Source organism: Manacus candei, unplaced genomic scaffold, assembly GCF_025592945.1.
Source record: "Manacus candei isolate 608988 ecotype Guabito, Panama unplaced genomic scaffold, ASM2559294v1 h1tg000035l, whole genome shotgun sequence".
Classification (NCBI taxonomy): domain Eukaryota; kingdom Metazoa; phylum Chordata; class Aves; order Passeriformes; family Pipridae; genus Manacus; species Manacus candei.
The window spans coordinates 6,428,853-6,441,180 of NW_026138083.1; the positions used below are offsets into that span (position 1 = coordinate 6,428,853).

A 12,328-nucleotide genomic window follows, 5' to 3' on the forward strand; every position below is an offset into this window, starting at 1 on the left:
TTCCTTTGGGGATAAATTTAAACCATTTATTTCCAACGTATGTTAATGAAACACTTCTAAATGGCAGTATTTCCATTAATTAGTTCTATTACCCAGGAAGTCTTTAAGGAAGAAATTAAAAAAGCATATATATAATCTTTTAAAAATATACAAAAAACTTGTATACAAAATTTCTTCAATTTGTAGTCATATTACTTCCTTCTTTCTCAAGACAGGTATTCTTTAAAGATCTCTGTGGAATTAAAAACATTAAGATCACTCAGGCTCAGCAATAAGCCTCTGCAGAAGTGTTTTTATTATTTATAAATACACCCATGATTAGGGCTACTTTTTGTAGCCATCTTCAGCACTTCTATTATTTTTAAGAGATGACACAATACAAAACTAACTGCCTCAAAACCTATGTGTTTTCAAGGTGTAGTTTTCCAATAGTAGTACAAAACAGTAATTGTTGTGGCAGAGGAACAGCGTGATTATTACTCTAATTACTTTGAAACTCACCACCATAATTAAGTGACTGTTGGGGAAATTTTAGGCAGACAGGAATCAGCAGGCTGCAGTAACTTCAGTAGGTGTCACCAGTTAGAAGAGCTGAGACTAAAGTAAAGTCCAAGTAAAACCAAAGTTCAGTTATTTGAATTTCTGCTTTTTCCTTGCCTGAAACTCTTCAGTTTTATTTTTGACAGACTTTATGAGCATTGACAAGGCAGGATCTATGGCTTTCTTAGCAACTTCTCCTTTCTTTGCCTTGTTCTCCTGGCCCTTGTTTGCCTCCTTAAGATCCTGCTCCTTTTCTTCTCTTCGGCGCGCTTTCTCTTCCAGGATCTTTTCTACTGCCTTTGTCTTCTTGAAGTTTGGATCCGAAGGATCCAAATTAAACAGGGGAGAAGTAAACATGGCTTGGAATCTTGTGTCAGCAACATTTACCTGAGGGCAGAAAGGGAGCATTTATTTTAGGTAACCTTTTCCCGTGATAGCAAAGCTTTTAAACCCAATGAAATACAAGCTGTTTAAGAAGTCACAGCTCACAAGACTGTTTGTCATCCCTGGAACTGTTCCAGCCACAAAATCAAGAGTACTCCATTACCTGGAAGTCATCTTCTAGTAATTCTTTCCTTTTCATAAGAAGTTTCTTTTTCTTCTTGCTCAAATTCTGTTGTTCTACAATCTTTTTATAATTAAAGTGTTTTCTGGTGTCATCCTCATCATCCATCATCAGCAGGGCCATTTCAGCCTGTCACAAAACAAGAAGGTCCATGTACACAATGAAATTAAGTTTTCTATGAAAAATATAGCATCTTGTTAATAAAGCCTGCATGAGTGTACATTTATATATAAGAGCTGAAATAGGGTTGTCAGGGCAGTATTATTTAATCCATAACAACATTCTTTTAACATTTTGAGGTGTATTTCCTTTTTATTAGATATAAATTACCCTAAAATATTTCCTTTTTATTGGATGCAAAAATAATTTCATATATAATAATATAATATGAATAACACAATGCTTTTATTATACATTTATATTATTATAATTAGTGTGATTAATATATAATAAAACTAATACTCTAATTTGAAAATTGTACACCATAATTTATAAGTTGCTAATGGATACAATTTCATATTGAGATTTCTATACCAAAATAAAAATTAACATATCTGGATTTAATACATTTATTTAGTTAACTTGTTCTGAGAAAGAATGAAAAGCAAACATGAACAGCAAACAACTCAATCTTCAAGGTTAAAAATCTACAGGTTTGAACACACAAATGTTTCATACAATGCTGATGTTAAAAGGTAATGGTTCAGCACTGCCCAACAAACTTTTTTTTGGGTAGCTTCTGTTTTAAAAGCTCTCACTATTAAAATTATACAGTTTTATAAACATTATACAGTTTTATTAAAATTATACAGTTTTATGCCATTGCCATCCTGTGCACCCACAAACACACCCCAAATATTTGCAGAATTCAGGCAATGCAGCATCTGTCATTCTTAACATTTTAAACCACTCTACCTTCTGTTTTTCAACTTCATCTTCATCTTCTGAGGTACTTTCTACTGATTCTGGCTTCTTCTTTAGACCTAAGTGCAAATAGAGGACATACTCACATTTATATAAGCTTTTGAACGAGGGTATAATTTACCTATGGTTAGAACCCCTAAGTACATCCCATTTTCTTGCAGTCAACACTGCAAGGTGTGGAAAAATGCTGAAAAGTTAATAAAAAACAAGCAGAGTTAAAGCAATAAAAATACACTGAATATTTGTTCAATGGAAGGAGCAGCAATATTCAAATGGCATAAACAAGTCAACAAAAAAAAAGAACAGTTATGAAAAATGGATTTACTGTATTTTTCATAGAGCAGTAGAGAGAGGTATCACAACAGTGTGGGCAAACATATGACATCACACCACTCCCAGGGTGTTTTATCATGGGAATTAAGATATAATTGACTCTGTTCAGCCTGAATATTGTTCTGATGAAGCTCTCCTACTCTCTCAGCATTTAGATACACCGTGATTAGACAGACATAATGAACAGCAATAGCATAAGACATGAGTCAAACATAAACTAATGAAAACAGACCCATTTATAAATCCTACAGAATCAAATTATTCTCTTTGGAATGCCTGGAGATCTTGATCAGGAAGGAGCAGGAGAAGCAGAAGGTTTGGTTTCCTGACCCGAACCACATACTCTGACCTCTGAGCTTGGAATTACATTCCCAGGCAATTCACTGCAGCCCACTGGGGGTACTCTTAAGGAAGATACTTGGCTTCATTTTGCTAAGCCAGGTTTGTACTCAGACTAGAAATACAGAGATGCCAGAAACATGTCAAGTTATATCACTAAGGATACTCTGGAACAGAACACATTTTTTGAGGAAGATTTTTTTCTGCCTTGACTATTCTCTTGACTATTTCTACATGGATTCCAAGCTGGAAATGGATCTCCAGAAGAAGCAAACTGCCACCACCAAAAAAAAAAACTATCCTGATGCGCAATGTCATCAGCTTAAAAACTATTCTTGATTTAGTAGTTCCAAAAAACATGCAGGAAAATCAGATTTAAAAATAATATTGTTACTTAAACTACACAATTTAACTACACAATTTAAGTTAATGTGTAGAAGGGAGAAATAAATGTCTTCTGTAAGACTTCAACAACTGTGGAATCTTTTTTATCTTCCCAGATGTGGCTAAACTAGGGAAAAGGAAAGAGGGCACAGAAATACAAATCAGAGACAATTATATGAGAAGTTAAATCAGTAAACCTCTGTCTTTCCACACATCCCTCAAGGAAAGGCCCCTCAAGTCACCTTCCCTCATCTTTCACTACATGTGGAATCACAGAAGTGAACACAGGTTATCTTTATGCCTTCAACATTTTCTGTGGCTGCAGGTGGGGCTGAACCAGGAGTTGGTATCAAACTGAGCTCTCTTCCATGAAAATAAATAAATTAATAGAACCTTTATTTCTTATTATGACGCTGTGCAGCCAATAAAACCATCTTTGGACCTAAAAATCACTTAGCACTCAAAAATTTGCACCATATTGAAAAGTTTGGTTTCAGAATTCCCAAATGGATCATTTTCTGTCTTTTCAATACACTCCTTCAGCAGTCCCTCTTCCCACATACATTCTGGAGGACACCCCCCCACACACACTTTTTGCCCACTTATGGCAAACTGATTGCAAACCCTCAGATTTTTCCTAGCACCTCATTCCCACTGCCATCTTTTCATCAGGTTTGTTCCCCCTACAGCAGCAGACACCCCAGTGTTATGCAGAACCAGCTGGGAGCTGCTACCAGCCAGTAGGAAAAGCTTCCAGTCCTTGTTGGACCCCCCCCCCACTCAATCTGCCACTTGGCTGTTTCTCAGCTCAAGGATTTCATTTGCAATGTTCACTTTGCACATCAACAACTTTCCAGTGCTGACAGCAAAAGCTAATCATAGTTCTGAGACTTCAGTACAGAGGCTGACCCCAAATCTAAAACCCCTCTCACAAGACCTCTTATCTGCCTTACTCAGAAGCTTGAGAGTCAGTCTCAAAAGCCTCACAAAGACACACAGTAAATGAGTCTTTTCATCTACTTTATCTTCCAAGTACAGGTTCTACAGCTATACTGAGATTTTGCTGTTAACCTCTAATGTCCCTGCAGTCCTACAGCTCCCTTCCAGCTTTAAAAAGCCATCAATTCCTACATATATCATAAATGAGATCATGAGAAGGCATCAAATGGTTTGGAACCTAGAGGAGTTACAATAATGTTTAAAGACCTTTTCCTCAAAGAAGGATCAACAGAAATTACATTTAATAGTCTGAAGTGTTCTGAAACTATTCAGTGATCTCCAAAATCAGGACATTGCTCTCGTGTTAATAAGCAATTGCACTATTCAGCTATTAATTTTCCAACAGTTTAAGCTACAAGAGTCATTCTGTCTCCCATGAACCTTTTATGAGACCCCACAGAAACCAATGCAGCAAGACTGAAACCGGCCAAGCCAAATCCAAGTTTTCCAATGCTTTTTGAAACACTATGGGCATCAGTGTAAAATGGAAGTGACAAATGATTTTTTTTCTTGACAACATAAAACTAGAATCAAGCTTCTGGAATGCAACATCAAGGCTCATATATATGCAGCATCTGACATTTTAGCCCATGGTACTATTAAAAAAACACATGAAAAAACTGTGCAAAGTAAGCAGTATCATGAATTTCAGGAGGGCTGATGTGCACACACCTGCACCCTGCACAGCCATCCTTTGGGCACAGCAGGAATGAAGAATTCACTCTACCTGGCCTCTCCCAAGATGAAGCACCCCCACAGTGTAACAATCACTGCCTGCATTACAAACAGTTATCAGGAACGAAGACACACCTGAGGAATTTATGTTTGAGTAGACTTCCCATAATTTCCAGTTCTCCTTTCGTAGCACTCAAAGGTGTTGTGCCCTTTGCATGCTACAGCCAATTAGTGAATCCAGCACGGGAGCAAATGCAGCCCTGCAAAACCCTAACAGCACTGCTGCATCCTTAGCTCCTGCACTGCTCCACAGGAGTCTGCAAACATCCCCTGTCACATGCTTTTTCAGCATAATCCAAGATAATCTGACAGTCAGTTGAAGGGAATTGTGTATGGCTTAGGAAAATTGATGACCATTCGAGTTATTGCTGCCTGTACCCTACATACAAAGTTGGTGGAGTTCCACTGAAGTTCAAAGATGATTGTAACCCATTTTCCCCCACTGCATAAGTTAGCTGTGCTTAAAAGCAACCCCAGCTGTGAGACAGAGGTTGTTCTGGGTAAACTTGGTGAAAGCCAAAGTTGTACAGTGTAATTACCATTAAAACATCTCCTGGCTTGCAGCCAACCACTGTCCCCTCCCTTTAAAACCTCTCCAGGGCTAACCATGTTCTGGTTTTCTCCTGTATCTCAGCAGATTATCAGTAATTTTGCAGATAAAAGCTTCACTTTTCTTAACCTTTATGTCTATTTTATTATCCTCACAGACTCCACAAACATTAAAGTCTATTCCCCAGATTATGGACAAGAAGGTTTAAGGATGTGCAGATACAACCATTCACTACTGAGCCCCTCCACGGCACAAAGAACTTCTCACATAAAACAGAAGGAAACATTTTATCAGAGATTTTGTATAATATTAGCATGAGAGTACCTAGGTAACCTTGCTATTGAAGAAAAACTAAAAAATTTGGTGGTAGGAATGGTATCTTTAGAATGAGTTATTTCAGAACCTGTAAACAACTCACCATGGCAGAAAACAGCATTACAGGACACCATAGATTGTTTTTTCTAAGACATGGGCAGGACTCGCCCTACTGTTCTGTATTTCAGACTATTAAAACCTACACATAAGCACAAAGTCATTCAGGTTTTGCTTTTTAATTATTTACTTTCCCCTAACACAAATATCAAACAATCAGGTCAGAAGCCTGCGCTGGCTGGTATCAAATTAAAAGTGATTTACACTTTTTAAATGGAATTTGGATTTGCACTGCTCTGCTGAACCCCACCCATCAAAACAATACACTGGTAATATTTGTAAATCTATTGCTATCTTCTTTTTGTTTGTTTTCTTCTGTCTTTTTTTCTTCTTTTAATGGACTTTAGTATGAACCACCCTTAGGTTTTGGTTCCCAAAACCACAGAATGCCAGGAACTCACCAATACTGATTTTAACCAGTAAAATCACATGAAATAAATTTGCTGTTATCACAGGAAAAGTTAATTTAGACATCTGACTGAAGAGCTTGTAAAAAAGGTGTCCTCGAAATCTAATGTGAGCAAGTTATTTCCTAAAATACTGCATTTCACTGTTTGTATTTCTATGCAGCCAAGAGTACACAAGAGAAAATGTGTATCAGCCTGGAAGAAAAATGATTTCTTCTGAAAGACAACTTTGTTTATAATGCAAAAAAGTTTGATGTTTTTGTAACTGACCCACATTTCGAAGGGACTCATATATATCTGGCTCTTCCTCTGTAAAAGGATACAGACTTTAAAAGCAATGGAGTTCTCTTCTCTGGAATATTTAGGGGAGCAGCTTGTTTTTAACATCCAGCCCCAGAAACTGGCTAACTAATGGTATCTGCTGAAAGCTGACAGGACATTCCCTACCATTCCACATATCAAAACAGGCATCATTTTACAAGAACAGCAATTTCAGGCAAATGACACCTACTTCATTTAATTCTGAATATGCTGTCTGTGCATTTACTCCAGGTTGGCTTTGTTCTGAAAGCTCAGCATTTAAAGAAAGGGCAGATTTATTCCCCAAGTCACCTGTCTTGACCCACCTGTTTTCTCTAATTCTTCAGCAAAATATGGGTCGTTGAGATCAACATCAGGTGGAAGTTCATCTTCACTCTCTTCTCTCTCAGCAGTGGCCTGTAACAAAGCACAAATATTATTTCAATCAACATATGAACAACCACTTAAGTTTCACTGGAATTAGATGTTCCCTCTGTTACTAACTGTGAAGATGAAAACTGAAATACTGTACATGGAACATCATAAAACTGGAATACACTAAAAACTGCTATAAAGACAGATCAACAATTTAAAACCTGTTTCACACAGGTAAAGCTTTTTATTAAGTGTACCCCCAAACTGTGATGTACCAGCAAACCACTCCAACAAATTACAGGATCACAGCACTGTTATATCCTCCCTTTGTGTTCCACAGATTTTCTGCTTGGGCAAATCCTTGAACAAGGAGTTTCATTTTGTGGTCCGAATTTCAAAAAGACTGAGCTTGCATTTAAAAGATCAGATTTTATGTGCCCCTTGACTTAATTTATCTGACTGAACAAGAGTATTACACCAAAAAAAGTTGCTCTGCTACCTAAAGTAGCACCTAACAGTGCTACTTTATTCAGAACACCCATGAGGTTGAAGAAGTTACTCATCAAATGCCAGTGAAAAGTAATTGGAAGTCAAGGTGTAGAGATTACTCTCAGTAACATTATTCTGCAATGAGTTATATTCAGAGTAATTTAAGAAGTTAGGGAAGCTAAATTCTGTATGCCACATGCCTTTTTTCAAGCACAGGCACAAATATTTCATTTATCTGCCTATTCCTGCACATCACTGCCACAGGAGTCAGCTGCTTCACCATTACTTTCCACATGTGAGAATATGAAGCAACAGCAATTTTCACATTAGTATAGGACTGTTTTGTTATTTATACACAAAGCTGTTTACCAAATTTGCTCTTGCAAATTGAAATTGGAATAGTTCTTTGTGGCTATTAATTCTTTGCCAGCTTTGGCAAACAATCCTGTATTATTTTAGCCCCAACATTTCCAAAACTACAATTATCATTCTCATCACAGCTTTGCACACAGTAGCAAAAAGACCCCTCCTAATGCATTGCAAATGCAAATTAAAGCCAACTGTAATTATGAATAATTTATCTTTAAAGCAGCACAAGTAGATAAATGAAGTTTTGTGTAACATATGTATGGTCAGTAGTATCCTGAATATCACTTGCTTTCTAAGTTTGATGAGGTATCCCAGTCTTTCCACACGAGTAACTACCGCATATTTTAACCTTAAAATAGCAGCTATACAATCTTCTATTTAGTTTATCCAAAACAAACAATATCAGCAATTTAAGAAAACAAACAAAAAGTGGCCAATGTAAACATTACCTTTCTCTTTTTTTTAAGCATTCTTTTTTCTTTCTTCTTCTCTAGATATTTTTGCCATGGAGTCAGGTTATCCTTTCCTTCCAACCTGTTTTTGACCATTTCTTCAGCAGTTTCTTTGAGGCCTAGAAAAAAAACCCACCCCATAGTAAATTAAAGAAATGAGATGAATCTGAATTTTTTTTAATCAACCGTTTTCTCCTTTGTAAAAGAATAATCTAGTTTTTCTTTAACAAGTCCATAAAAACAACGTAAATATTGCTTAAAACAACATCTTTATGAAGAAGATCACTTTACAGGATGTGTTTTTCCAAATAAAACATTCCTTCAGTAAAAACTGTACAAGAGTCAGAAGAAGAGCTTCTGATGTGATACCTGATTCCCAACATTCTAGCTGTTCCCAGGAAAGGTCTCCTCTCCCCACATTAGACTGTGCAGTCCAAAGATGCCACTTTTTGAGTAACACAATAAAAATAACAACAGGCATACACAGAGCCATTATGTTTAATGTACCACACTCTAATCAGTTAAGATTCTGAATTAGTTTCTGAAACTTTGCCTCTGTGACAATATTGTGATAATGCTGCAGGATCTCTGCTGACCAGTGTATTTTTTGTTCATCATTATAAATGAGAACAGTAAGATATTATTTGTATTAATTTAAAATAAAAATAAATACACAGCTAGAAGGCTCAGAAAAACTGTGAATAAATCCCCCAAATTTCTTGCATTGTGTACTAATGTCATGACATTACATTTTTTAAGTTAAACTAGACAAAGTATTTTAAAGTTATCTAGTCATTTAAGGCTACTTAGTACTAGTCTGCTTTAACAACAGAAAATTATCTAAAATAAAAAAACCAGTAGGTTCCTGGTATGACAGCAAATTTAGATTTAGATTCAATGCTTCAGTTAAATAGCTTGCTTTTGTTTTTTTAAGTATTTATTAACAAGAAGATGAGATTAAGGGCACAGATCACTTGAAACACATCAGCCTATCAAAAAAACCAAAAAAATAAATAGTTGAAAGAGTGTTTTCTGTTATCACTAGTTGCCAGTTCAAATTGTAATACCTCAAGATCAAAACAAACCCAAATTTATAAAACAAAAAGAAAAGGAAAAAGCAGCAAGAGAAATAAACCATCCTCTTACTTGATTAGCAGACCATGTGAGTAAAAGTAGCTTGTGTATTTAGCAGCTGTGTGAACTGAAAGACAGAAGGAGAAAAGTTCTATTCTATCACCAGACAGATTTCTGAAAAATTTGATACACTTCAGGAATGCTTTTGAAAAAGTCATTATATCACACAGCACTTGGATGTTATGAGGACAAACACTGATTTCAGATGCAGCTTATGCACTTTCAGCCCCTTCCTCACAGGATGGGCACTTGCAAGAGCAAAATTCCTTGATGGAAAGAGATGAACTGACTTCTGCACTGGAGCGGAATTCAGTGGCAGGAACAGAATCCACTCCCCTGGCAGGAGGTAATAACTGAGCAATAAAGGATTTTTCTCCTACCTGCAATTCCTTGCTTCCTTCACTACATACTTCTTTTTTTTTCAGCTTCTGTAACAAAGCAGTCAGATATCCCACAGGTAACATCCTCTCCTGAGAAATGACTGAAATATCTTGGGAGTTTGGAGGAATCATGTTTCTGCTTTGTCCTCCAAGTCTGCTATTTGCCATCTCTTCCCCAATTCTACTTGTTCTGATTTTCTCCCTTCAGCAACCCCTTCTTGCCACCCCAGTCCAGCCCTCACCTGACCACATCCTACTCTCCCGCCCCTCATTCCAGTTTTACTGCTCAGGAATCATACTGGGACCTCTCCAGATGTCCTAGACTAGATCCCATTCTTTCTCAGGTTTCTCAATTTGCCAGTCACTGCTCCTCCTCATTCCTTCCAGCTCTCCTCCATATGGAAGAGCTGAAAACAGAGATCATAATGGAAAAAATGGGCACTTTCATGGACAGTCCTGCCCATCCACAGAAGGGCAGGCAGAACATTTTTCTGGAAAACTGCAAACACCAATCCCTGTCCCGGTGCTTGTCCACACTCCAAAAACAATTCCAAGGCTGGAGAGCTGGTTACAACGCATCTGAAATACGAAGTGTGGACAAGATCTAAAATCATATTAAACCACAGAATCATAGGAAGGAAAGAGTGGAGCAAAAACAAGATAAAGGATCCTTCTATTATCCTGGAGAGATGACAGAATTAACAGTAAGTGGAAAACTGTTACAGCCACAAAAATCTGGTGCTAAACCAGCAAACGAATCAGAGCCACAATAAAGGAAGGATATTGCATAGGTTCACTAAAAACGTGCCATTAAGAAACCCTCTCATACAACAAGAACAAACATTCAGTTATCTCCAAAGTCAATGAAAGCAGAGTCATCAGCTTCCCAGAAACTGAACTACTACGACTTTGGATACTACTTTGGAGTACATTTATGGAAAAAATTACTGGTCAGGTAGCAACCTTGTAGATTCTCTGTGAAGGTAGTAAATGCAGAATTAAAAAGTATATGTCACGTCTCCAGAGAAAGAGAGACCCCTGAGAGAGATCTCAAAGGAGGTTACAATATTTCTGATTTATTTGCCTGGAAAATGGAATCATTTGATCCATCTGGCACTGAAGGACTTGGAGGAAAATCCAGCCCTTTCTTGTGGTATTTGGCAGTCTCATGAAAGGCATTTGAGTTTCTCCACAGATTAGAATGGCTTAGAAACTACTGTCCAGACCACTTCCCGGGAATAAGAGTGTATTTAAGTGGTCAAAAGGATTTTGATTGCAGAAGGGGAAAGGAATTGTCTACTTTAGGTAGAGTTATTAGCTGGCCATAGAAAGGGCTAATTTATACCCTTATCAATATATTTATTTTTTTTTTTAGAATAAATGAATCACACTGGTTTCATTTAATCTTCACAAAGAAAGGAAAGAGAGGAAAAGGTCATCTTTATTAGCATGCAACTAAATCACTCTTGAGCTAAAGGATTAAAAGTGTGACAAATACTTAAACAAACTAAGAACACTGTTGTCACCCCGATGGGAAAGTGAAGGAGGGTGGGCAAGCCAGAACTTTTACTTCTCTAAACACTTAGTTTGGAAAACTTGTGCAAGTTTAACAGCCTGCATGTGTCACACTTATTAGAGGCTAAAAAGATAAATCTCTGTTCTCAGGAAATTCTAAATGAGCGAGTTCATCTTGCATGTAATGTCTCACCAGAATAAAGAACCATCTTGTTGCTGGTGGGTAAAAGGAATGGCAGGTAATGGCCCTGTTAAGGTTAGAATTTGTCACCCCCAGAGACAAAATGTTAAGTCCAGTGATCCAGGTGGAGATATACATTCCATAGGAGCTTTTCTGTGCTCTACATAATCTCTAACAACACACAGTTGGGGTTTACTGTGCACTTTACAGAGACATGAATGCTTTCTATTCTGTTTCTGACAAAAACAAATCTGAAATTTTCCTTTAAGCCCAGCTAAATATTTACATCTCCTTCTTCCCAAAGGAAGAATTTTTAAGTCAAATAAAAAAACAAAACAAAACAAAACAAAACTTGGCTGAATACCATCAAGAAATGCAGTTGTGGTCTTCTCCCTCTTCACTTTCTAAAGGGAGCTTTGGGAGCTGGATAAGGATTCATAGTAATTGTTGCTTAAATCAGATATGATTAAGAAAACAGATGGATGCTTAAATATAACACTGATTTTGTGCCTAGAAGAAACAGACCAAAGAGAGTTGGAACTACATCTAATTTATTTTTGCTGGCACTGTGGTTTATTTAAAACTATTATGATTCAAGAATAACTGAATCATTCACGAAGTATGCTTTCTATAACCATGTGTAAATATCTGTGCCAAAACTCAATTTTTAGAATTAATTCAAATCTCTGCCTTTCAATTGAAAAACTTCCTAGATTTAACTGTTGTAATTCTTCTGTGTATTAAACATTTGGGCAGGAAAAAGATTTTGCAGTAAATCAAGCATATTAAAGTAGAGCTTGATAATAAAAATATTTCAACAGACGTAAACTAGTTCTGAAAAAAATTAAGGAGCCTTAAGAGATTACAACAAAAGCTATTTTTGAATGCTCAGGACACTCCAATTGAACATAATTAAATTGTTTTG

The 12,328-nt window shown here is 36.8% G+C and overlaps 1 protein-coding gene across 1 annotated transcript in view; it reads right to left on the reverse strand.

Annotated features, from left to right (window-relative positions):
- ESF1 (ESF1 nucleolar pre-rRNA processing protein homolog) overlaps positions 1-12,328 on the reverse strand; it is a 30,590-nt gene continuing 18,262 nt past the window's right edge. The window contains exons 10-14 of the mRNA XM_051792673.1: positions 8,191-8,312; positions 6,835-6,925; positions 2,021-2,088; positions 1,088-1,234; positions 1-927 (exon numbers count right to left, since the gene is read on the reverse strand). Coding sequence (XP_051648633.1) covers positions 631-927; positions 1,088-1,234; positions 2,021-2,088; positions 6,835-6,925; positions 8,191-8,312 — 725 coding nt within the window. The 3' untranslated portion in view covers positions 1-630. The remainder of the gene's footprint in view (positions 928-1,087; positions 1,235-2,020; positions 2,089-6,834; positions 6,926-8,190; positions 8,313-12,328) is intronic.